This window comes from Selaginella moellendorffii, unplaced genomic scaffold (genome assembly GCF_000143415.4).
Source record: "Selaginella moellendorffii unplaced genomic scaffold, v1.0 SELMOscaffold_125, whole genome shotgun sequence".
Taxonomy (NCBI): Eukaryota; Viridiplantae; Streptophyta; class Lycopodiopsida; order Selaginellales; family Selaginellaceae; genus Selaginella; species Selaginella moellendorffii.
In genome coordinates this window covers 375,783-393,652 of record NW_003314386.1, presented here as the reverse complement: position 1 = coordinate 393,652, position 17,870 = coordinate 375,783, and the positions used below count along the sequence as shown (strand labels likewise).

At 49.3% G+C, this 17,870-nt stretch overlaps 8 protein-coding genes across 15 annotated transcripts in view; 5 read left to right on the top strand and 3 right to left on the bottom strand.

Annotated features, from left to right (window-relative positions):
• Nucleotides 1-1,490: 1,490 nt before the first annotated feature.
• On the bottom strand, nt 1,491-4,100 carry LOC9645169 (O-fucosyltransferase 20). Its single transcript, XM_002991861.2, has 6 exons — nt 2,886-4,100; nt 2,657-2,825; nt 2,507-2,596; nt 2,161-2,444; nt 1,854-2,112; nt 1,491-1,776 (listed from the first exon to the last, which is right to left on the bottom strand). Exons 1-6 carry the CDS (start codon nt 3,503-3,505, stop codon nt 1,534-1,536), a joined length of 1,665 nt encoding a protein of 554 aa, XP_002991907.2. The 5' UTR covers nt 3,506-4,100; the 3' UTR covers nt 1,491-1,533.
• Nucleotides 3,696-4,599, top strand: LOC112342962. Its single transcript, XM_024665672.1, has 2 exons — nt 3,696-3,865; nt 3,935-4,599. Exons 1-2 carry the CDS (start codon nt 3,712-3,714, stop codon nt 4,252-4,254), a joined length of 474 nt encoding a protein of 157 aa, XP_024521440.1. The 5' UTR covers nt 3,696-3,711; the 3' UTR covers nt 4,255-4,599.
• A 308-nt stretch (nt 4,600-4,907) lies between these two features.
• Nucleotides 4,908-8,142, top strand: LOC9644825 (transcription termination factor MTERF2, chloroplastic). Of its 3 annotated transcripts, none has more exons than XM_024665671.1 (8): nt 4,908-6,717; nt 6,781-7,012; nt 7,094-7,138; nt 7,221-7,332; nt 7,405-7,482; nt 7,565-7,738; nt 7,820-7,975; nt 8,028-8,142. In XM_024665671.1, exon 1 carries the CDS (start codon nt 4,949-4,951, stop codon nt 6,662-6,664), a length of 1,716 nt encoding a protein of 571 aa, XP_024521439.1. In that variant the 5' UTR covers nt 4,908-4,948; the 3' UTR covers nt 6,665-6,717; nt 6,781-7,012; nt 7,094-7,138; nt 7,221-7,332; nt 7,405-7,482; nt 7,565-7,738; nt 7,820-7,975; nt 8,028-8,142. The 3 variants fall into 3 exon arrangements, with proteins under 3 accessions (XP_024521439.1, XP_024521438.1, XP_002991951.1); XM_024665670.1 differs by having other exon boundaries at nt 7,094-7,141; XM_002991905.2 differs by having other exon boundaries at nt 7,094-7,332.
• Nucleotides 8,143-8,424: 282 nt separating this feature from the next.
• LOC112342950 (probable nuclear hormone receptor HR38) lies at nt 8,425-10,392 on the top strand. The gene is made up of 2 exons (XM_024665624.1): nt 8,425-9,045; nt 9,216-10,392. The coding sequence occupies exons 1-2, from the start codon at nt 8,783-8,785 to the stop codon at nt 10,045-10,047; spliced, it is 1,095 nt and encodes a 364-aa protein (XP_024521392.1). The 5' UTR covers nt 8,425-8,782; the 3' UTR covers nt 10,048-10,392.
• Nucleotides 10,393-11,124: 732 nt separating this feature from the next.
• Nucleotides 11,125-14,149, bottom strand: LOC9645168 (mediator of RNA polymerase II transcription subunit 17). 6 transcript variants are annotated; one of them, XR_002991132.1, is made up of 10 exons: nt 14,039-14,149; nt 13,804-13,993; nt 13,638-13,751; nt 13,501-13,586; nt 13,063-13,432; nt 12,631-13,005; nt 12,266-12,574; nt 11,816-12,195; nt 11,572-11,686; nt 11,125-11,519 (listed from the first exon to the last, which is right to left on the bottom strand). XR_002991132.1 is itself a non-coding variant. In XM_024665680.1 (8 exons), the coding sequence occupies exons 1-8, from the start codon at nt 14,116-14,118 to the stop codon at nt 11,905-11,907; spliced, it is 1,815 nt and encodes a 604-aa protein (XP_024521448.1). In that variant the 5' UTR covers nt 14,119-14,149; the 3' UTR covers nt 11,698-11,904. The 6 variants fall into 6 exon arrangements, 1 of the variants encoding a protein (XP_024521448.1); XR_002991135.1 differs by having other exon boundaries at nt 11,125-11,476; XR_002991134.1 differs by having other exon boundaries at nt 11,572-11,629.
• On the bottom strand, nt 14,090-14,825 carry LOC112342967 (protein PAM68, chloroplastic-like). Its single transcript, XM_024665682.1, has one exon. It carries the CDS (start codon nt 14,774-14,776, stop codon nt 14,195-14,197), a length of 582 nt encoding a protein of 193 aa, XP_024521450.1. The 5' UTR covers nt 14,777-14,825; the 3' UTR covers nt 14,090-14,194.
• A 25-nt stretch (nt 14,826-14,850) lies between these two features.
• LOC9645167 (cysteine synthase) lies at nt 14,851-16,738 on the top strand. Its single transcript, XM_002991904.2, has 6 exons — nt 14,851-14,986; nt 15,041-15,168; nt 15,417-15,619; nt 15,676-15,801; nt 15,867-16,219; nt 16,280-16,738. Exons 1-6 carry the CDS (start codon nt 14,864-14,866, stop codon nt 16,412-16,414), a joined length of 1,068 nt encoding a protein of 355 aa, XP_002991950.1. The 5' UTR covers nt 14,851-14,863; the 3' UTR covers nt 16,415-16,738.
• Nucleotides 16,739-16,964: 226 nt separating this feature from the next.
• Nucleotides 16,965-17,870, top strand: part of LOC9645166 (protein STRUBBELIG-RECEPTOR FAMILY 8) — a 3,793-nt gene continuing 2,887 nt past the window's right edge. Inside the window, exons 1-2 of the mRNA XM_002991903.2 lie at nt 16,965-17,501; nt 17,571-17,700. Of these exons, the coding sequence (XP_002991949.2) occupies nt 17,387-17,501; nt 17,571-17,700 (245 nt within the window). The 5' untranslated portion in view covers nt 16,965-17,386. The remainder of the gene's footprint in view (nt 17,502-17,570; nt 17,701-17,870) is intronic.

Sequence of the window (17,870 nt, the reverse complement as noted above, 5' to 3'; positions counted from 1 at the left end):
TCCTCACCACCACATGGTGTTGCTGCCTGGATGCAAGGGGACAATGCTGAAGTTTGCAAGGGGACTGGAAGGTGCATCGTGCAAAGATAAAGAAACCAATCACCAATTCCTCTTATAGCGATCAAGAGCGTCAGGGGGCTCCCAGAGGTGGCAAGCTTACCTCAAGCGACGCATTCTCTCTCTTGTCAGGCTCACGGCAACTTTGGCATCTGGCCAGATAAAAAATGTGCCTTCTTCATTCTTTCTCTGTTCTTTAGATGGGCTTCGCTACCACCAGAGGTCTGCGGATTGTCCAGGTAAGCGCCGAGAAAGGAATTTTTGTTTCTATATAATCGGCTTTTAGCTTTCGTCTGTGTTCTTGTGTTTGTCGTCCCGGCAGTGGCTTTCAAGGACGTGAGCGATGCACTTGCCGTCGCAAAGGGCTGCGCTTCATGTTCCAGGAGTAAATTGATCTTTAAGCGCGTGAATAAAACTGCCTGATTAGAAAAAGTATGGTCTAATTAGTGTTGAAAGAGCGCCATCAATCCCATTTTTCTAATCATATGGAGCATGGTTTTCATGCTGTTGGTGATGGTGGATTCTTTTTTAGTTTAGGAACTGGATCTGGCCAGAACGGGCTGGAAATAACAGAGTTACAATTATCAATCACTTAATAGTATTTATATCCACTATAAATATTTTGAAATCAAATAAATATGGCAATGATTATGTATGAGAGTATTATATATTTACACATGTACGAATATATATATTTGTTTAAAGTTGTATGCAAAAATATTATGCGTGTTTGTGTGCATAATATTTTTGTTATGGGATATGCTATATATCCATGAGTATAACTCTAGTTTTTTTTTCATCATACTAAGTGTAATTTTTTATTTTTTAATTGTGAGAATCTCTCTCCTCTGCATGCATCTCTCAATTATTATGGCTTGAATGCATATTTCAATTGCAACATGCCCTAATGTATAGAATCTGTGCTAGTCCAGGCGATTTTTTATAAGATGCTAGTTAATCTTGTGTGATATGGGGCATCCTTGATTGGTCTTTTCTTCTTTGTAGCAAAGAATCTCCTTTCCAAGATGATCTGAAGAAAGGCTGATGGTTGATTAGGTTTTACATCAAGCTTTGTAGCAGCAGTAGTAAAATTTATACGCTGTGGAAGAGGCTTTGTGGTGTGAAGAAAAGTGCTCCCAACCTTTGAGAATGACTTCGTGAAGAGGTTCAAAGCAAATACTAACAATCAATTTGGCATATTTGTCCTATTTATAGTTACTAACTTTATTTGCTTGGTTTTTTTTGTATCTCCAGACATCGACATTTCTTATGTCTCTGGCTCTTCGGGTGGGTGTTGAGAACAATCATGGATAAAAACAAACTGGATATATGCCAAACCAATGTCACAAAAAGTTATATTGCTTTTCTCTGATAAAATTCATTTAAAAAACTGTACTTCCTACGAAGTCACCCAACCCGATGACCAACTTAAATTCACAAAAATGACTTTTTTGGAAGAAATTCTTAGAAAAACTTCTAAACAACAGCATGCCAAGTTCTTGATGAGCGGCACATACACTCAGGTACAGGGTAACCGAGCACATCCCTAGTTGGTTTCTCCATTCTAAGCTGGGGTCTTCCATTGGCCTCAGAGTGGAGCCTCTTGATCTCATCATTTATCTCTTCCTCGCGCATGGAGCTTGAATTGAGAAACAGCTGGATCAAATCTCTCTTTTGTGGCGTGATGTACTTGCGATGACCAACGTATGCTCGATGACCCTGGCAGTCAAGAGAAATTTTGTGAGATCATGTTTTTGAAGAACTTTGGAGAGAACTAAAACCTTGTTTTTGCTTACCCGGAGAGCGTGGCCCATGTTTCCACCATGGGAGGGGATGAAGACATCACTGTTGAGGGTGATGATATAATCAATCGCGGCCAAGCTCGAAGCTTTTTCCCTGAATGGCTCCATCTCCCATGGCTCAGCAATGGAGAATTTGTCGTAGAGAAGCGGGAACTCTGCCCTCAGTGGCTCCAGCGATTTAGATCCTCCAAATGCCTCTCCTCCAGCCCAGAATACCCGAGTCCTTGAATTCGCCCCCAGTGCTCTCAATGTCCTGCCATCGCAATTGATCGATCAATTGAAATCGTACTTTTCCTATTACCTTGCGATCTCATGCGCAGTGAGGGGACAGAGTCCCTGCTTACGTCGCTCCTCGAAAGTCATGTTGGATCGCGAGGTGAGCAATTGGGGGCTTTTGATCCTGGCGATCCGGATTTCTTCGTCCAATTCAGCGCTCAATCCCGGCAGGCATCCAGTTCTCACCCACACATCCTTCTCCAGCCTCAAATGGAGCGCCACGAAAGGCCCTTCTTCCCACATCCTCCTCGCGAGCTTCTCCCCGAGAGCTTGCAGCGACGGCGCGAATCTCAGCGCATGGAATGCCGCCTAAAAGGTTTCAAATTTAAAGCTCCCGCCAGAATTCTCGTTTCTAGGGTTAGGGCTCTTACCTTGCATTTGAGCTTCTGGAGGTCGGACGGGAGATCATGGGAAAGGCGCGAGTCCATTCCGCGTAGCAGCAGCACGCCGTCGCGGCGGAGCTGGAAAATGTCGATCGGTAAACATCCAAGCATCGATTTCTTGGCTTGAATTTGGCCTACCTTTCGGGTGTAGTGCGATTTAATCCAGTCAGGGCTTGCGTGTAGCGGCATATTGCTCTCCACCGCTGGCCTCGCCACGACGTGCGTAGATGGGAGCGACGAGACGATCCTGATGTCGTCTCTCAAGATCCTCTTGAAGTGCTCCACATCGAATATCTCCGAGAATTCGCTGCGATGGAAAAGCTTCTTTGGTGGGAAATTTTGTCAAAGATTTTTTGCTAGCGCCTACCTCTCATCGCCCCAAATCTGGTTGACTTGCAGCACTGGAATCACAAGCGCGGCCTCGAGAATCCTGGCGATGAGCACGGCGTCGACGATCTGGTTCCTCTGTTGATTCAATCCTCCGTTCACGACCACCATGAGATACTTCCTCCTCTGCCGGATGATCGCGCTAGATGCCTGAGCATATTCCTTGCTGATCTCCAGGCACGGTCGGTACCCGAGATCGTTGGGCTGCTTCCAAAACTCCCTCTCCGAATCGCTCAAGTTCTTGGGCAATTCGTGCGGCTTGAGAGGGAGGATCATCAGCGGCAATTGCTGCTGAGGCCGCCGGTGGCTCGCGAGATCGAGGTTGAGGTTCTCCGTGATCAATCGCCGGTGAATTCCATAGATGGTTCTTACCGTTTGACATGGATTTTTGAGGAGGTTTCCCGGATGCCAGATGACGACCGACTTGATCATGGTCAAGAGCGTGAAGCTGACGATGAGGAAGAGCCACAGCGTGGTGCTTTGAATCCTTCTCCACAACCGGGAGTTCCTGCTGTGCCGAATTGCCGCGGCTTTGAGCTTCTTCGGGGAGGTGATGAATTCATCCACCTGTGGAGCGGCGATTGAGATCAGACTTGGCATGGTGAGCGAGACAAATTCCTCTCTTCTTTCGATTTTCCTGCTCTCTTTTCCTCCTTTTCAGATCATCCAGCTTTTGAAAAGCTCCTCATTCTTTTCGTCCTGTTCCAGATTTTTGGGCGTCAAAAGGAAAGCCACAGCTTTGCAGAGCAGCCGAAAGAGTGCTCGAGGAAACACGGCGCGAATTCCGCGTCCCTGGCGAGTTTTGAATGCTGGATCCTTTGGTGGGCGATCTGGAATGCGGGATCGAAGCTCGAATTCCAGCGAATTCCCCAAGAACAAGGAGAAGAGAAGGAGAAGGAGAAGCTAGCTTGGATTTCCAAGGCACTCACTCTTCTACTCGCTCACCATCATTCCTCTCAGGTCAGCTAGCGCCTTCCTTCCATCGCAATTCTTCCTCCTTTCCTTCTAATTACTACTCCTCTGTACCAGTGACGACTACTACTACCGCCTCCACCAACAGGCGCAATCGCGAGCGAGAAATCTTCAAACTTGTGATGGTGTGGATGGGCGATGGCGTCGCGATCGCGTGGATCGTCGCTTGGGCCCAATTGGCCAACCTCCAGAAGGGATCTCTCCTCCCAATTCATCGCGTTTTTCTAATCCTCCCTTCTAGGCTCCTCCCTCCCCTTCTCTCTCTGCTCATGCCCATGTCCATTTCGCTGGCCATTCCACGCCGGAATGTCCAGCGTCTCCGCGTAAAACCTCTCGTTTTCCCCCATTTCCCGCCGGACGGAATGTTCGTCTGCTGACACCCCAGTGTGACGGAATGTCCGCCGCCGGACCTTTACCACTTTTACCGCCGGGTAACACAAACGGCCAAACGTGGCCTGACACTTAAACCACCGGGCAAACGACGCTACCCAGGACGTCATGACAGGCAGAACGTCCACATTGGTGACGTGCGCCCCAAATGGGCCAGTTCTCCCAACTCCACCACCGGCAAAAAAAAAGTTTAGGGCTCTTGGTGAGATCTCACACTCAGCAGCTGGTATGGTGTGCCCTAGACACCTAGAAACACACTTGCCTTTGCTATGCTCGCCAACTTTCTAGAAGAGGGCCAAGCCAAACAGTAGTTCGCGGAATCTATTATTTGAGATCATTCCATGCCTTTTGATTTGGGCCATTTTGGTTGGCGCGGTGGTTTTGGGGTTTAAAATTCAATCATGGAGCCACATCACCAACCATAGCTGCCAATGCAATCACGTATATGACAGATTGGCATTGGGTGGCATGGAGGCACGAAGGGTTGGCCTGTAGCTCCACGACAAGGTTAAAAAAATGGAAGGTACGTTCTCCTCTCGATTGTCAAGGTATCGATGGTGACGACGTAGCCGAATCCAGAGAAGACTCTCTCGTGACCGTTGATTTTAAAACCCTAGTTAGGGCACACATGGAGCTCGAATTTTAGGGTTTAAGCAAGATGGAGAGGTAAGCGCGACCGCGATGGCGCTGCGATTGCTCTCTACTCTGTCCGGCGCCTCCAGGGTGAGGATCCACAATGCCGGGTGGATCTCTAGGGCGGGGATGTGTTCCTTGGCCAGCATGGAGGAGCGGCTGCGAGCTGTGGTGGACGGGCTCGGAAGTTTTCTCCACTCGGAGAGGAAAATGCCGGCGGAGGTAGCGCAGGCGATCGCGGGCAATGCGTCGACTTTCGCGAGACAGGTGTTGGATTCCTTCGAGAGCGCGCATGGGCAGAATTCCAGCGCTGAGATTATAGCGGAGAAGATCCAGGGCCACCTCGCGAAGATGAGAGTCGACAAAGTCTTGCTCTTCTACGAGAGCATTGGGATGGAGTTGCCGGGAGATGGTGATCCGGAGAAGATGGCCGTGATGAGGACTAGATACCAGCACGTCGTCGCTGTGACGGCGTTCTTGGAAGAGCTCAAGGTGGAGAGGAAGACCGTGGGAAATCTTCTCGAGAAGAACAAGTTCTTGTTCGAGGCAAACACGTCCGAGGTTTTCAATCTCTTCCAGTACTTGCATACAAACGGTGTGGTGGCCGAGGGACTCCAGGTGCTGTGCTCGCGCTATCCCGGGATTTTCACTCCATCCATCAAGGACCACTGGGAGCCATTCTTGCAAGTTTTACGTGACTTTGAGATCCAGGAGCCCGCGATGAGACGACTCATCAAGCATTTTGGTTTTTTGCTACTGGAGCTTCCGAAGATCGACTACATCACGACGCTGGATTATCTCCAGCTGGATCTGAATCTGGAGAAGCCTGAGATCTCGAGAATTCTCAAGAGCCACCCGGAGGCTTTACTTCTCGACTTCAACAAAACGATGAAGTCCAAAGTCAAGTTTTTGAGAAGCCACAAGGTCCACCCGGCGGATATAGCTCGTATCTTTGCACGGTGTCCGAGCATAGTCGGCTACAGCGTTGACAGCCTCTCCGAGAAGATCGGCTATCTCCAAGGACTGGGACTGAGGCCGTGGAACGTGAGGCAGATATTGGTTGCTTTCCCGGCTATTCTGGCGCACAGCGTTGAGAACAAGATGAAGCCTACGGTGGCGTTTCTGGAAGGTGCCGGGATCACGGGAGAGAAACTCTCGAAGCTGATTGTCAAAAGGCCGGCCATCTTCGCGATTGACAACAAGGAGAAGCTTCCGAGGCTGTTGAAAAATATAGCGTACCTGGGGCCGGATGGAATGGTGCTGGCTTTGTGCTGGGGTGTCGCGGAAGGCATCAGGCACATGAAATCGCGCCTCAAGTACCTGCAAAGCCTGGGATTTAGTGGCGAGGATTTGGTAAAGATGATATCCAGGGACCCGCGGATCCTGAAGATAAGCAAGGATGGACTGGAGACCAAAGTGAAGTATCTTACGGAGGTAATGGGATTATCACCGCAGGCGCTGCTGGGAAACCCGACTTTCCTCTACAGCCACTTTGAGCGGAGGATAAAACTCCGTTACGAGGTTCTCAAGCTGCTCCACGACAGAGGCGAGCTCTCGCGCGAGCCGCAGCTTTCGCAGATGCTGTACATGGACAACAAGGAGTTTATGGCGCGCTACGTGAATCCATATCGGCCCTGCGTGACTTTGGCGAAGAAGCACTATCGGATGTTCCAGAGGAAACCAGACGGCGACCACCTGTTCATGATGAAGTACCTTGACGAGCAAAAGGAGTCGCCGCTGCCGGAGGGCACCTCGAGACCGTGACAAGCGGAACAAAACGCAGACGACCGGGTTTAAAGCAGTGTAAGCAGTCACAGGTACGATCTGCTTAGATTTGTGAGATGATCCATACTGAGGCTTGTACGTAACTGGCGCTGCAGGATTGACGCAATATGCTAGCTTTACAGCAGCACCACTAAAGCAGTGGAAAACTCCACTAGGGAGTAGAAGCTGTGTTGTTGGATGCCCAAGGAACCAGACGTCTTCATCATGCAGGTGATGATGCTGAGCACCGAGTGGGGACAGGTTCTTGCCAAAAGCTGTAGTTTTCATAGAATGCCACTGAACGGTAAAAGAAAAAAGGGAGAAGCAAAAACGCAAAGCTGTCTCGAGGTTTGCAGTCGTTTTCCATTTCTTTTTTTTAAAAAAATTGTGGTGTGTTTTTCTTTTCGGTTTTTTTTTTCTTCTATGCAGCGACGAGGAGCACGCACATTCAAGAGATTTGGACAGTGGCATCGGGTAGTAGTAGAATTGCTGGAAAATGCTGTGATCAATGTCTTTCTGCTGAGCAGCCATTGTTTGTGGCTGGTATGTGTGTCAGGGGAAAGAAAGAGGATGGCATTTACAACAGGCTTTCGACTGGGGTTCGCTGCTGCGACTGAGCCACTGCTGCTGCTACTGCTGCCGCTGCTAAGTTTTCGAAATAAAGCCAAGTAAGTACCAGCGTGATATTGAGATGGCTCTGGAGCTCCTCTCCTCTCCGTTGCTAATCCAAAAAAATATAGTTTTGCTGATTTGCTTTCCGGTGGCCGCTGAGACCAACGCGATACTGTAGCTGGAGATGACACAAAGACGTCCTCCTGGTTCGTGTTTTTATAGTTTTTTATTCTCTTATCATCCTTGTTGTGTGTGTTTTAATATCTTTTTCTCCCTGTGGGCATGTAGCTGGGCCTTGGACAGACTGCGAGAACTAGGAAGTGGGCTGTTCCAACTCCTTATTTTATCATCGCGAGACAGGAAAGCATAGTCTATTCATTTCCATTCCGGCTAATATTCCTCCACATCTGGCTCCAGGAGAAGTTTGTTCCGTCGACTTTCTTTCCCCGGCTTGGGCTTCAGGTATGTAGCAACCGATTTTACTGTGGAAGTTCCTCCTCTCCAGTACTGATCGTTGCCTCGTTTGCTTGAATTTGTAACTAGGTGCTGTCGAGTGGAACGCAAGATACACTTGGTCCTCCACCAACACGCTTGTGGTGTGATCTTCCCTGTCATGCATGCGGTTTGCATTGACAGCCCCCGAGCGTTTGCTTTCAAAGCCAGCCGGGAAAACAAACAAGAGCTGGATTCTACTGGGAGGTATTCTTGTCAACGTCTTACCTGTGTAGAGTAGCTAACAAAGTTGTGGCAGGGAAAGTGAGAGAGAGAGAGAGAGAGAAGGAAAAAATCAATTTTGATCGCGGAGGTTTGATTTGTGTACCAATGTTAAGCTCAGTCTAATCTTTGCACTGCGTTTGATCGACGAATCGCGAGTGGGGTCGTCCGTGGAAGAAAACGACGCTTTGGAGATAGGATTCGTCCTTTGGCCCCGAATATACTGCCCGGTCATACACGTAGCGGGGTTGCGACCGTTGATGGCAAGACCATCACATGGACCGGACCACCACGTGGCGTGTACCGGGTGGCGAATGGGTGCATGACGCGTGTCGTTGTGGATCCACGTGTCAATGACATTTCTTTGCCCCTCTTTTTACTACTTTGGTTTTAACTCCCACTGTGTGGGTGTGTGTGTTTTTGCCCTCGCCCTTTGCCATCTTCTTTCTTTCTTTGCCGGGGCGCGCACGCCAGCGGCCGCGTCGTCAAGATCCTCGCCTTCTTGCCACGATCTCGCGCTCCACTCCATCGATTCATCCAGCGATCCCTCGAATTGGCTGCTTGGTTCTCTGCAGATCCGCGGAATTTGGCAGCGGGCTCGCGGTCGCCGCGGGAACCATCGGCCATAGCTGGGAGAGCAGCTCCTCCTCTCCCGGCGAGGAGCGAAGAATCGCGAGTGAGAGGAGGTCACTGCAGTCACAGGGAGGGTAATATCGATTGATCGATAGATCGATATTTCGCGCAGATTCACCGCGGCGAGGGCTAGATCGCAGCGTGCAAGAGCTCCGCGCCATGGTGGCTGGGGCGATGAGCCTCGCCCCAAATGCCAAGAACAGGTTGAATCAATCGGCGAGTATAAGCAGCCTGGGCGAGGGAGAAGCAAAGAGGCGCGATCCCTGTCGTGGTCATGGCAGGAAGGATAGCTTTGGCGCCAGCGACGATCGCCATTCTCGCGATCTAGAAGAGCAAGAACAAGAATGCTGCATGTGTGGCGATGTCGGTTTCTCCAGCGAGCTCTTCCGTTGTAGGAAATGCGTCTACCGATTCCAGCACACGTATGGGTTTGATTCATTCTCATTCTTCTTGCGTGAGAATTGTTCTTCCTCCAATTGTTTTTTGGTTCTTCTTCCATTCTTGAGTGATAGATTCCTTGTGCGTGAATTTTTCCTCTTGTGACTAGTGTATTGACGCGTTCTTCTTGTTGGTCTTCTTTACCGATTACCAGGTACTGCAGCCGATTCTATCCAGGCAGTCCCAGCCAAGATATCTGCGATTGGTGCTCTCAGGATCCAAATCCCTCCACTGGCAGTAGCAGCGCTGGTACCTCGAGCACCAAATTGAGAGGAGTGTTAAAACTCGGTGGCAGCAGCATTATCGGTGGTGGTGGCGGCGCTAGCAAAAGGAAGGTTGCCGGCCAGCTTATAGGTGAATCGTTGAGTCCAGCAACAGGAGCTACGAATTGGCCCAGGAAGGATGAAAGCGATCGTGATACCAGAACCAAGCTCCAAGGCAGCAATGACACTGGAAAGAAGCGCGACGAGGATGCGATGATAAGAAACTCCACTGGCGCTGGCAGCCCCAGGAGCTCGATCAAGCATGGCCACAAGGATGCGCTGGAGCTGCTGCTCGAGGTGGCCCAGACAGTGGCGGCAGATAATGGAGCCATGGATCAGACGATCATGGGTGGGGATGCCATCAAGAATCCACTTGCGGGGCAGTGCTCCATCGATCGCCCGTCCAGCTCCGGGCGGCTCCAAGTTGCAGTAACGACGAGCTCGAGCTCTCCCTCGCCCAAGAGGCAAAAGATGGCCACCACTACGCCTGGGCAAGCTGGTATAAGAGGCGATCATCATCACCCTCATCATTATCATGACAATGATCATCATCACCACCAGCAGAAGCAGCAGCAGCAACAGCAACAGCAACAGCAGCATCATGGCTTCAAGAATCTGATCAAAGGTCACCATGGCGGCCTGAGAAAAGATAAGCTGCAGCACTTGAGCAGTAACAGGAGCATTGGCAGGCGATACAAGCTACTGTCTGATGTTATGTGCTAGATCATGCAGCCAGGGCAGGGAACCAAGATCTTCCACACCAATCAAGATCGAAGTTGCTGGAAGCTTATGATCAAGCATAAGATCCTGGGTCTAGATTTAGAATTGTGTCAACCAGACAAGACTTAGAGGAGTGCAGCAATGCTACATGAGGATTGTGCATCTCCTCAAGTTTGCTGCCAGTGGGAGAGCTGTAGAGATTGATGTGAATGCATGGCTTTCCACTGGAAGAAGAACAAGGATCATCAAGCTTGGGTGCTCAGGGATCCTAAGCTTTTTGTTATTTCTGTTGCTTATCCTCACCATCTTCTTGGTTTCCTTGAAAACAAGTACGAGTTATGTCTTGTGTTCCTTATGTTCTTGGTTTGGTTTTGTGCTTGTGGATGCTATGGAAATAAAAAGAATGAAAAACAGCAGGAACTCTGCAGATATGGTGGTTTCAACGTCCCGGTGGGTACCCGAGAGAGCATTGTTTTAAGAGAATTCGGCAAAATGTCTCTCGCCATCACTGCCTTCGGATTTTTCTCATGTCGTTTTGCTCTCGGCGTCAATGGACCTGCCTTGCCTCGTTTCTGAATGAAATGACAACATCAACACACACATAATTCGTGGAGCACACAAGATAATACTATACCACCCACAAAAACAGGCTCTCTTTTGTTTGTTTTCGTCCTGCTTTGGGGTCGATAACAATGAAAAGAGGACCAAATTGATAGGCCCATGTTTTCACAGTTTGTATCGGTTTCCAAGGGATCAAAATTTCTGCCACCGCTAAAACTGCCACTCGGTTTCTTGTGGTCTCGCTCCCCCACTTTGTGTCTTCCTTGAATGCAAGCTCACATAGCAACACAATTTCCAGTGGGGGAAAGAAGAAAAAAACACCAAGTGGAAGAAGAATGAAGGAATCTACTTTTTATATAGAATAGTATAATACTACAATAATTAGATTATATTTTGTTTTTTAATCTTTCTCTCGCGTGTGTGTGTGGACAGAGCGTGCTTGCTTGCCTCATTGATGGGGTCACCCCACAGAGAGAAAGAGAGTGAGAAAGAGAGGGAGAGAGGACCCAACAAAACCGGTCACCTCAAAACTTCTGACTCCACCTTTTAAATGTTCCAACTGGGACAGAAAGCTAACCTCCTCCATCCTCTCTCTCTCGTTTGTTTTGGGAGCTTCAATTGAAATCAGTTGCGTTGTGCTTGCTACTGCTGCTGATGTTGATGTCCCCCTGTTTCCTGTTCCTTCTCCTCCTCGGCCCAAAATGCCCAGTCGCGGCATTTGCATTTTTGCTTCCCCTCCCACAACTTTTGTTCTCCTTTCCTCCCCCTCTGGGACTCCGTGTCGGGTAATGTCATTCCTTTCCTGACCCACCAACGGCATTTTGCTCGTACGCAGGAGTCCAACGGGCATCTGTCCGATTTATCCAAGTTACTGAAACGTACGCTCCAAGGGAGAATCGCCATGTCGGTGTCCCCTAAACAACAATGACAGTCACTGTTTCTCAGAAAACCAGCTTTGTTCCATACCTCAACTCCTTTCTCCTTCGTCTTAAAAGAACTGGGAGGGGATCCTGCTCACTGCGAGCTGCGTGGAGCAATGGATCTTGAGCTTTGCAGGAGAAACAAAAATAACTCTGTGTACCTACGCCACGGTCAAAACACAAATCCAGATTAGTACGCGTAGGTAATTGCACCACACAACAACAGCTGTGCCTGTTGTTGCACGTCTTAACAAGGAAAGGAAAAATAAAAAAAGTCGCTGAGTAAGTACCTGGAGGAGATCACTGTCGAAGTTAAGTTCCCTCTCCCCTTGACAAGTTTTGCATCCTCCCTCGCCGAAGACAAGGCCAGGACCAGTGCCTAGAGATTTATGGCCAAATCCATCACCACTGCTCGCAGAGTCTCCAGAGGCAGAGGTCCCAGGAACCTCTCACTAGCTGGAGCACTGGCCCCGGAAGCAGCAGCCGTATCGTCTGACCCGAAAGAGTAGAATCTCAACCACCAGTTGATGCAGTAACCAGATGGAGCGGCCACAAGCGATACCAGCCCGTTGTTTTGTATGTTGAAGACGATGCTCAGGAAATCTCTTTTCACTCTCGGCCCCAGCAGCACGGCCTCCTCTTCAAGCCACCCGATGACTTTCCCCGCGATCTAATAGTAACAAAGTCAGAGACGATGACGCTGGGAAGGAGTGAAAGATGAAGGAAGCTGTTTCCTTTACCTGTGTGAGCAGGAAAAATGGAAGCTCTGAGACGCTGCACACGCAGCTTTTCATCCCAGTTGACTCTTGTCCGGACGCGCCCAACGGCATGCAGCCATCAAGCCCCTCTATCGAAAGAATCTCCTGGCGAAGAACTAGCGTGCACTGGAATGTAGCGCTGGTTTCACGAACCAACACGTTCCATTCCAGATGTTTCATTTGACCTCCATTCATGATGGCTTCCGGGATGTCGAAGTAAACATCCCAGGCCGAGACGAAAGGCCGCCATGTTGGATGAGATCGAAACCACAGCTGTGGAACTTGCAGAACCTGAAACACCAAACTTTAGCATCCATCTTCAAACAGATGTCGGTACTAGGACTTACCAGCGTGTCCAGAAGCGAAACAATCTTGTCGCCGGCGCTTCTGTGACGAGCAAGGACGGAAAAGTTCTTCAGCAGGTTCGCTGGCTCCTCCTTTCCAGTCCCAGCTCTAGGCCCAGGTGCGCTTCTTTGTACGATGCTTGCTAGCAACATTGAGTAGAATCCCTGCTGCAAATAAATTCTGAGGCTGCCTGCCAAAGGCAGCCTCTTGACGTCGACTTCTTTCAAGGTGGCATCTTTTGCAGCGTCGTCCTCTACAAGCCTGAAGAATGACGCTATCGAAGGACCCGCGCCAATATCTAGAGACGATTCGCCAATCTCATGCAGGCTCGTGGCCGACGAAGGTTGGAGAACATCCCGACACAGGCATTCAAATATCTGCAAGCGAAGATCGCTGGTGAGTTTAAAAGAAAGTTACAAGAACTTGAGGCATACCAGCTCGTCAAATATTGATAGCTGGATATTTCGGAGTCGATGGTTTGCTGAGCTTGTTCCCTCGTCAGGGTCTCGATTGTCTCGTCTCCGAGGTGGTTGCTCTAACTGCTGTTTGCTCGTGTATTCTTCTAACTCGCGACTGAGATAAACCTGTAAGGTTGTGATAGTTTTTCCAGCGGGGATTTGCACGGAGAGCAGCCCATTTGCATCCTGGTTCACTTTGATCAATGTCCACGCAGCAGTACGCGAAGAAGATATCAAGCTCGGGTCCACAGATAGAGGAAACGACAAGTCGATGAGAAAACCAGCTTTTCCTCCAGGACCCGCAGAGACACCACGCTGGCGTTTTATCTTCCAGTTTCTTTGCAAACTGAGAAAGAAAAAAGCATGTTAAAAGAACAAAACCGCAGAGAGAATGATCTTCAAGTCACAGCGTACCGCATAAGAGCTCCATAAAAGACCGATTCTCTTTCGACTTGGCGCTCCAGAGACTTGGCATTGCGCTTGAGATAACTCGCAATTTCCTGGAACAAACTATCATAAGATCTAGAACGAAAGAAACTCACAAAGCTCACCTTGTAACTCCGAGACTTTGAAGCCGTTCGCAACGCTAAATCAGCACCAGCTTCGTTTGGGAGTGGCTTGGGTTTCATCATATGGGTCACTGTGAGCGCCTCATTGCTCTCCACCTAGAGGATCGAAGAGATTAGAAAGAAAAAAATTCCATGGGAGCGAACTTACATGAGCTATGAAATCCAGTAGCGTCATAAGCTCTTCCCTTGCTTGATGGAAATGCTCGATGAGACCCTGCCACGGCCACTGCGACGCTCCATCCTTGCCGCTCTTGCTCTTCTTCGCTTCCTTCTCGTCGGGCCGCTCGAAATCCAAGCTCTGGAGTAGCGACAACGGCTTCTCGTCTTGCGAAGATTCACTACAATCAAACGATCAAGCAAAGCCCTTCCAACAGCGGACTTACGGCGGATAGAGCTCGATTCCCGACTCCTCGAGCGCGAGCACTCGCTTCAGCGGCAGCGAATCTAGCGTCACTTTCGCCATTCTTGGTTAAACCCTAGCTCTCACATTTGCGAAGAACCCTAAATTTTCGAGCTCCTATATACATTTCCCTTTAGAGCTAGTCGTCGTCCTCGTCGCGCTTCTGCCACACGAGATTCCAATTCACGCGCGCTTCGTCCCATCCCAGCACCGATCCCTCGCGCAGCGGATCCCAGCTCGTCGACACCACCGCGTACAAGATCCCAAATCCGGAGAGCCCGAACAAGAGGAAGGAGGTGATCATCGGCAAGACTTGGGGGAATTCCATCTTGAGCGCCGATTTCGCGAAGTAGTAGGCCGGGAATGCGAGGAATCCGGTCCCCAGCGGCGCTCCCACCGTCACGATCATGCGCTTGAGCATCCGATTCGTCACAACCTCTGGCACGGTATCGTCCTCCTCCTCTCCCTTGGCGGACGATACTTGCCCCAAATTCGAGGTCGTGGCGATGGAGGAAGAAGGAGAAGAGGATGATTCGTCCCTCTTCTTGCTGGAGCTGGGGAGCTCTCCAAAACCCTTGGGCGCGGATTTGAGGGCGCCACAGCGAATCGACGAGCTATAGCTCCTCCTACCTCGAGATTTCGGCCGATCGATGCTCGCAGCAGTGGCGCCAGTGTAAGAACAGGACGGAATCGAGAGGAGGAGGCACGATGACGACGCCATGGCCGGCGTCTCTCCGCGTTCTTCCTCCTAGCTATATAAGCGACAAAGAGATGAGAGAGACGAGGTTGACTAGGGCGCTTTGTTTCGATGGATCTCCTGGAAATCCCCTCCATCGCTCGCATTGGATCTGGAGGCGAGGCTGCCAGTCCATTCTTCTCGATCGATCGCAAATGCGATGGAGGAGAAAGGATCCTTGGAAGCGCCGCAGAGGTGAGAAAGTGATCTTATCCTTCGTTTCAAGGGAGTTTACTTGGAATGGCTTAGCTTATCGGATGGACGCCCCTGGTGGAAACCAAGAGAATCTCTGCCAAGGAAGGAGCTCTCGCGAGGATCGTCGTCAAGTTGGAAGGATATCAGCCTGGATGCTCCGTCAAGGATCGCATGGCTCTCTCGTAAGTGATTCCATCTTTCATCAGAGTTCTTTAATCAAGGATCGCATTGCTGATCCACCAAAGTTCTTTAGTCAAGGGTCGCGTCCGTAAGAACTTTAGATCCATCAAAGTTCTTCAGTTCTTTCATCAAAGTTCTTTAGTCAAGGATCGCATTGCTCTCTCCCAAGTAACTTTAGATCCATAAAAGTTCTTTATTTCTTTCATCAAAGTTAGCTCTTTCACCCAGTTCTATCGGTTGTTTTTCCCAGGATGATCATTGATGCCGAGAACAAAGGACTCCTTATTCCTGGAGTGTCAACCATTGTGGAGCCAACGAGCGGGAACACTGGAATCGCTCTAGCTCTTGTAGCTGCAGTCCGAGGATATAAAGTCGTGGCCGTCATGCCTTCCAGCTACTCGATCGAGCGCCGGATGATTCTCAAAGCCTTTGGGGCTCAAGTCATCCTCACAGGTTCTTTCCACACATTGTTTTCTTAGTCTGAGCGTTAACTTGTTTTGTGATGCCAGATCCTGCTCTAGGATTTGCCTTCTTGTTTGACAAAGCTCGAGAGCTAGCAAAAACACTTCCAAACGCGTGCATGCTGGATCAAGCCCAGAACCCATGCAACCCTCAAGCTCACTTCGATAGCACGGGTAAGATTTGAAAGCGTTCTTCGTTGCCTAACTTCATCAAAGTGTGTCTTTTATGAACTTCCAAGGTCCTGAGATCTGGAAAGACACGGCAGGCAAGGTGGACATCTTCATGTCGGGCTGTGGAACAGGAGGAACACTCAGTGGAGCTGGGAAGTATCTCAAGTCTCGAAACCCGGAAATCCAAGTCATGGCAGTGGAGCCGGCTGAGAGTCCAGTTCTATCGGGTGGTGTCAAGGGGCCGCACGGGATCCAAGGAATAGGACCAGGATTTATTCCAGACGTCACAGACACGAGCATCATCGATAGAGTGGTGACCGTCACTACGGAGGAAGCTCTTGATTGGACGAGAAGATTGGCGAGCGAGGAGGGCCTTTTGGTTGGAATCTCGTCCGGAGCTGCGTTTGCTGGAGCTATCAAGGTAAGCAATGCTTTGGTGCAGCATGTTTTCAATCCTGGTTGATTGTTTCTTGTTGTTTAGATCGCGAAAAGTCCTGAGAACGCTGGAAAGATGATCGTTGTGATACTTCCCAGTGCCGGTGAGCGCTATCTTTCCACACCTTTGTTTGCAGAGATTAGAGACGAGTGTGAGAAAATGGAAGTGATCTCAGCTTGATCTTGAGCCGAGAACTCTCGGCAACCTTTTTGCGAGATCGTAAGTTCTCCGCTAAGATGGTGTTAAGATGGTGCGATCCTTGTGCTGCAACAAACTTTAAGATTGGAAAGAAAACTTGGAGCAAAAGAAAGAACTTTGGTTTCGTTTGATCGTGTCCTTCCTTCACCAGAGAAAAGAAGAAAAAAGAGAGAGCTTTGGGAAACTTTCTGGCTATGGTGGCAGCATATTCCCTATATTCATGCCAGCCAGCAATGAAGAACATGGTCGCTATAGAAAAACAGCAGCTTTCCACCTGCGCAGACAAAAGAAGACTAGAAAAGAAAAGATCGAAGAAAAGAGAGTAAAGTTCACACAAACTGGCAGTAATCTGGCGACGATCAGCCTGAATTTGCGACTCCGTGTTAAAATCGTCACAGTCACGAGATTAAATTCGTGTCGACTGCCCAGGATTTTGTGCTCTTGATCCTTTGTTTTTGTCTGCTTGATTTGTTTTCTTGTGAAAAGAAAGAGAGAGTGAGAGAGAGAAAGAGAGAGAGAGAGAGAGGGTCTGAGCGAGCGAGCGAGGAAGAAGCAGCCATAGCCAAGTCCTTGCTTTGTTTTAGCTTCGCCCTTTTCATCATTTCGTGGCATTGTTTGTTTGTTTGTTTGTTCTTATGTTGTCTCGAGGGAGAAAAGAGAAAAATGTGAGACGAGGGCGATGATGGGTTGTGGATCTGCGTCATGAATTCGTGTTTTTGCGCTAGTGGGTCGCTGCTCCTGCCAAAAAATCCCCGCGGCCTTTGGTAGTTGGAGCGTTGTTGTGTTCTTGTTCCTCGCAGCTTTTACCTCGCTCGCTTCCAGCGTTCATTCATTGAGCAAAAGCTTTCCTCTCTTCTTTTTCCTGGTGCGAAGAAAGAGTAGAGTATCTTTGGACAGTCGCTTGGTTCTTTAGGAAAAGAATGCGAGTCTAATCTAAAGAGTGATCCATTCGTCATGGAAGTTTCTCCAGCGAGAAGAGCGACGAGGTGGAATTGGAGGATGGTGGCTGTGGTTTTCATTCTCGCGGGGCTCTTCTTGCAAGCTCAAAGCTGGACAGATCCCCAAGATGGTATGATCTTCCACTCTTTGTTTCAAGCATTTTGACAAGGTTGATGATCGTTGTTGCTTTCTCTTCCAGTATTTGCTCTCTCGGTTCTCTACGCTAGCCTGAATTCGCCACCACTGACTGGGTGGAGCATGAATCCCGTAGACCCGTGTGGAGAATTGTGGCAAGGAATTCAGTGTGCTGGCCCGAACATAACTGGAATGTAAGTCGCTTTTCTCTTTGAAAGTTCTTCCACTCAAGCTTTTGCTTTTGGAACTTTCTTTTCTCTTCGAAACAATCATTCATTGAATCGTTTCCATCCAAAAGTCGTCTCTCTGGACTGGGAATAACAGGATGGCTCGGCTACGCGCTCTATAACTTCACAGGTCTCCT

What these genes read in the sequence shown, in the direction of transcription:
- LOC9645169 (XM_002991861.2), bottom strand. Translation starts at nt 3,505, where the DNA reads ATGCCAAGTCTGATCTCAATCGCCGCTCCACAGGTGGATGAATTCATC. An exon ending in TCCAGAAGCTCAAATGCAAG is followed by an intron (nt 2,445 to 2,506) that starts GTAAGAGCCCTA and finishes GAAACCTTTTAG; the next exon opens with GCGGCATTCCATGCGCTGAG. An exon ending in ACATGGGCCACGCTCTCCGG is followed by an intron (nt 1,777 to 1,853) that starts GTAAGCAAAAAC and finishes CTTGACTGCCAG; the next exon opens with GGTCATCGAGCATACGTTGG.
- LOC112342962 (XM_024665672.1), top strand. Translation starts at nt 3,712, where the DNA reads ATGCTGGATCCTTTGGTGGGCGATCTGGAATGCGGGATCGAAGCTCGA. An exon ending in CTCACCATCATTCCTCTCAG is followed by an intron (nt 3,866 to 3,934) that starts GTCAGCTAGCGC and finishes CCTCTGTACCAG; the next exon opens with TGACGACTACTACTACCGCC.
- LOC9644825 (XM_024665671.1), top strand. Translation starts at nt 4,949, where the DNA reads ATGGCGCTGCGATTGCTCTCTACTCTGTCCGGCGCCTCCAGGGTGAGG.
- LOC112342950 (XM_024665624.1), top strand. Translation starts at nt 8,783, where the DNA reads ATGGTGGCTGGGGCGATGAGCCTCGCCCCAAATGCCAAGAACAGGTTG. An exon ending in GTCTACCGATTCCAGCACAC is followed by an intron (nt 9,046 to 9,215) that starts GTATGGGTTTGA and finishes ACCGATTACCAG; the next exon opens with GTACTGCAGCCGATTCTATC.
- LOC9645168 (XM_024665680.1), bottom strand. Translation starts at nt 14,118, where the DNA reads ATGGCGAAAGTGACGCTAGATTCGCTGCCGCTGAAGCGAGTGCTCGCG. An exon ending in TACTGGATTTCATAGCTCAT is followed by an intron (nt 13,752 to 13,803) that starts GTAAGTTCGCTC and finishes TCGATCCTCTAG; the next exon opens with GTGGAGAGCAATGAGGCGCT. An exon ending in TTTTATGGAGCTCTTATGCG is followed by an intron (nt 13,433 to 13,500) that starts GTACGCTGTGAC and finishes TTTCTTTCTCAG; the next exon opens with TTTGCAAAGAAACTGGAAGA.
- LOC112342967 (XM_024665682.1), bottom strand. Translation starts at nt 14,776, where the DNA reads ATGGCGTCGTCATCGTGCCTCCTCCTCTCGATTCCGTCCTGTTCTTAC.
- LOC9645167 (XM_002991904.2), top strand. Translation starts at nt 14,864, where the DNA reads ATGGATCTCCTGGAAATCCCCTCCATCGCTCGCATTGGATCTGGAGGC. An exon ending in GGCTCAAGTCATCCTCACAG is followed by an intron (nt 15,620 to 15,675) that starts GTTCTTTCCACA and finishes TTGTGATGCCAG; the next exon opens with ATCCTGCTCTAGGATTTGCC. An exon ending in AGCTCACTTCGATAGCACGG is followed by an intron (nt 15,802 to 15,866) that starts GTAAGATTTGAA and finishes TGAACTTCCAAG; the next exon opens with GTCCTGAGATCTGGAAAGAC.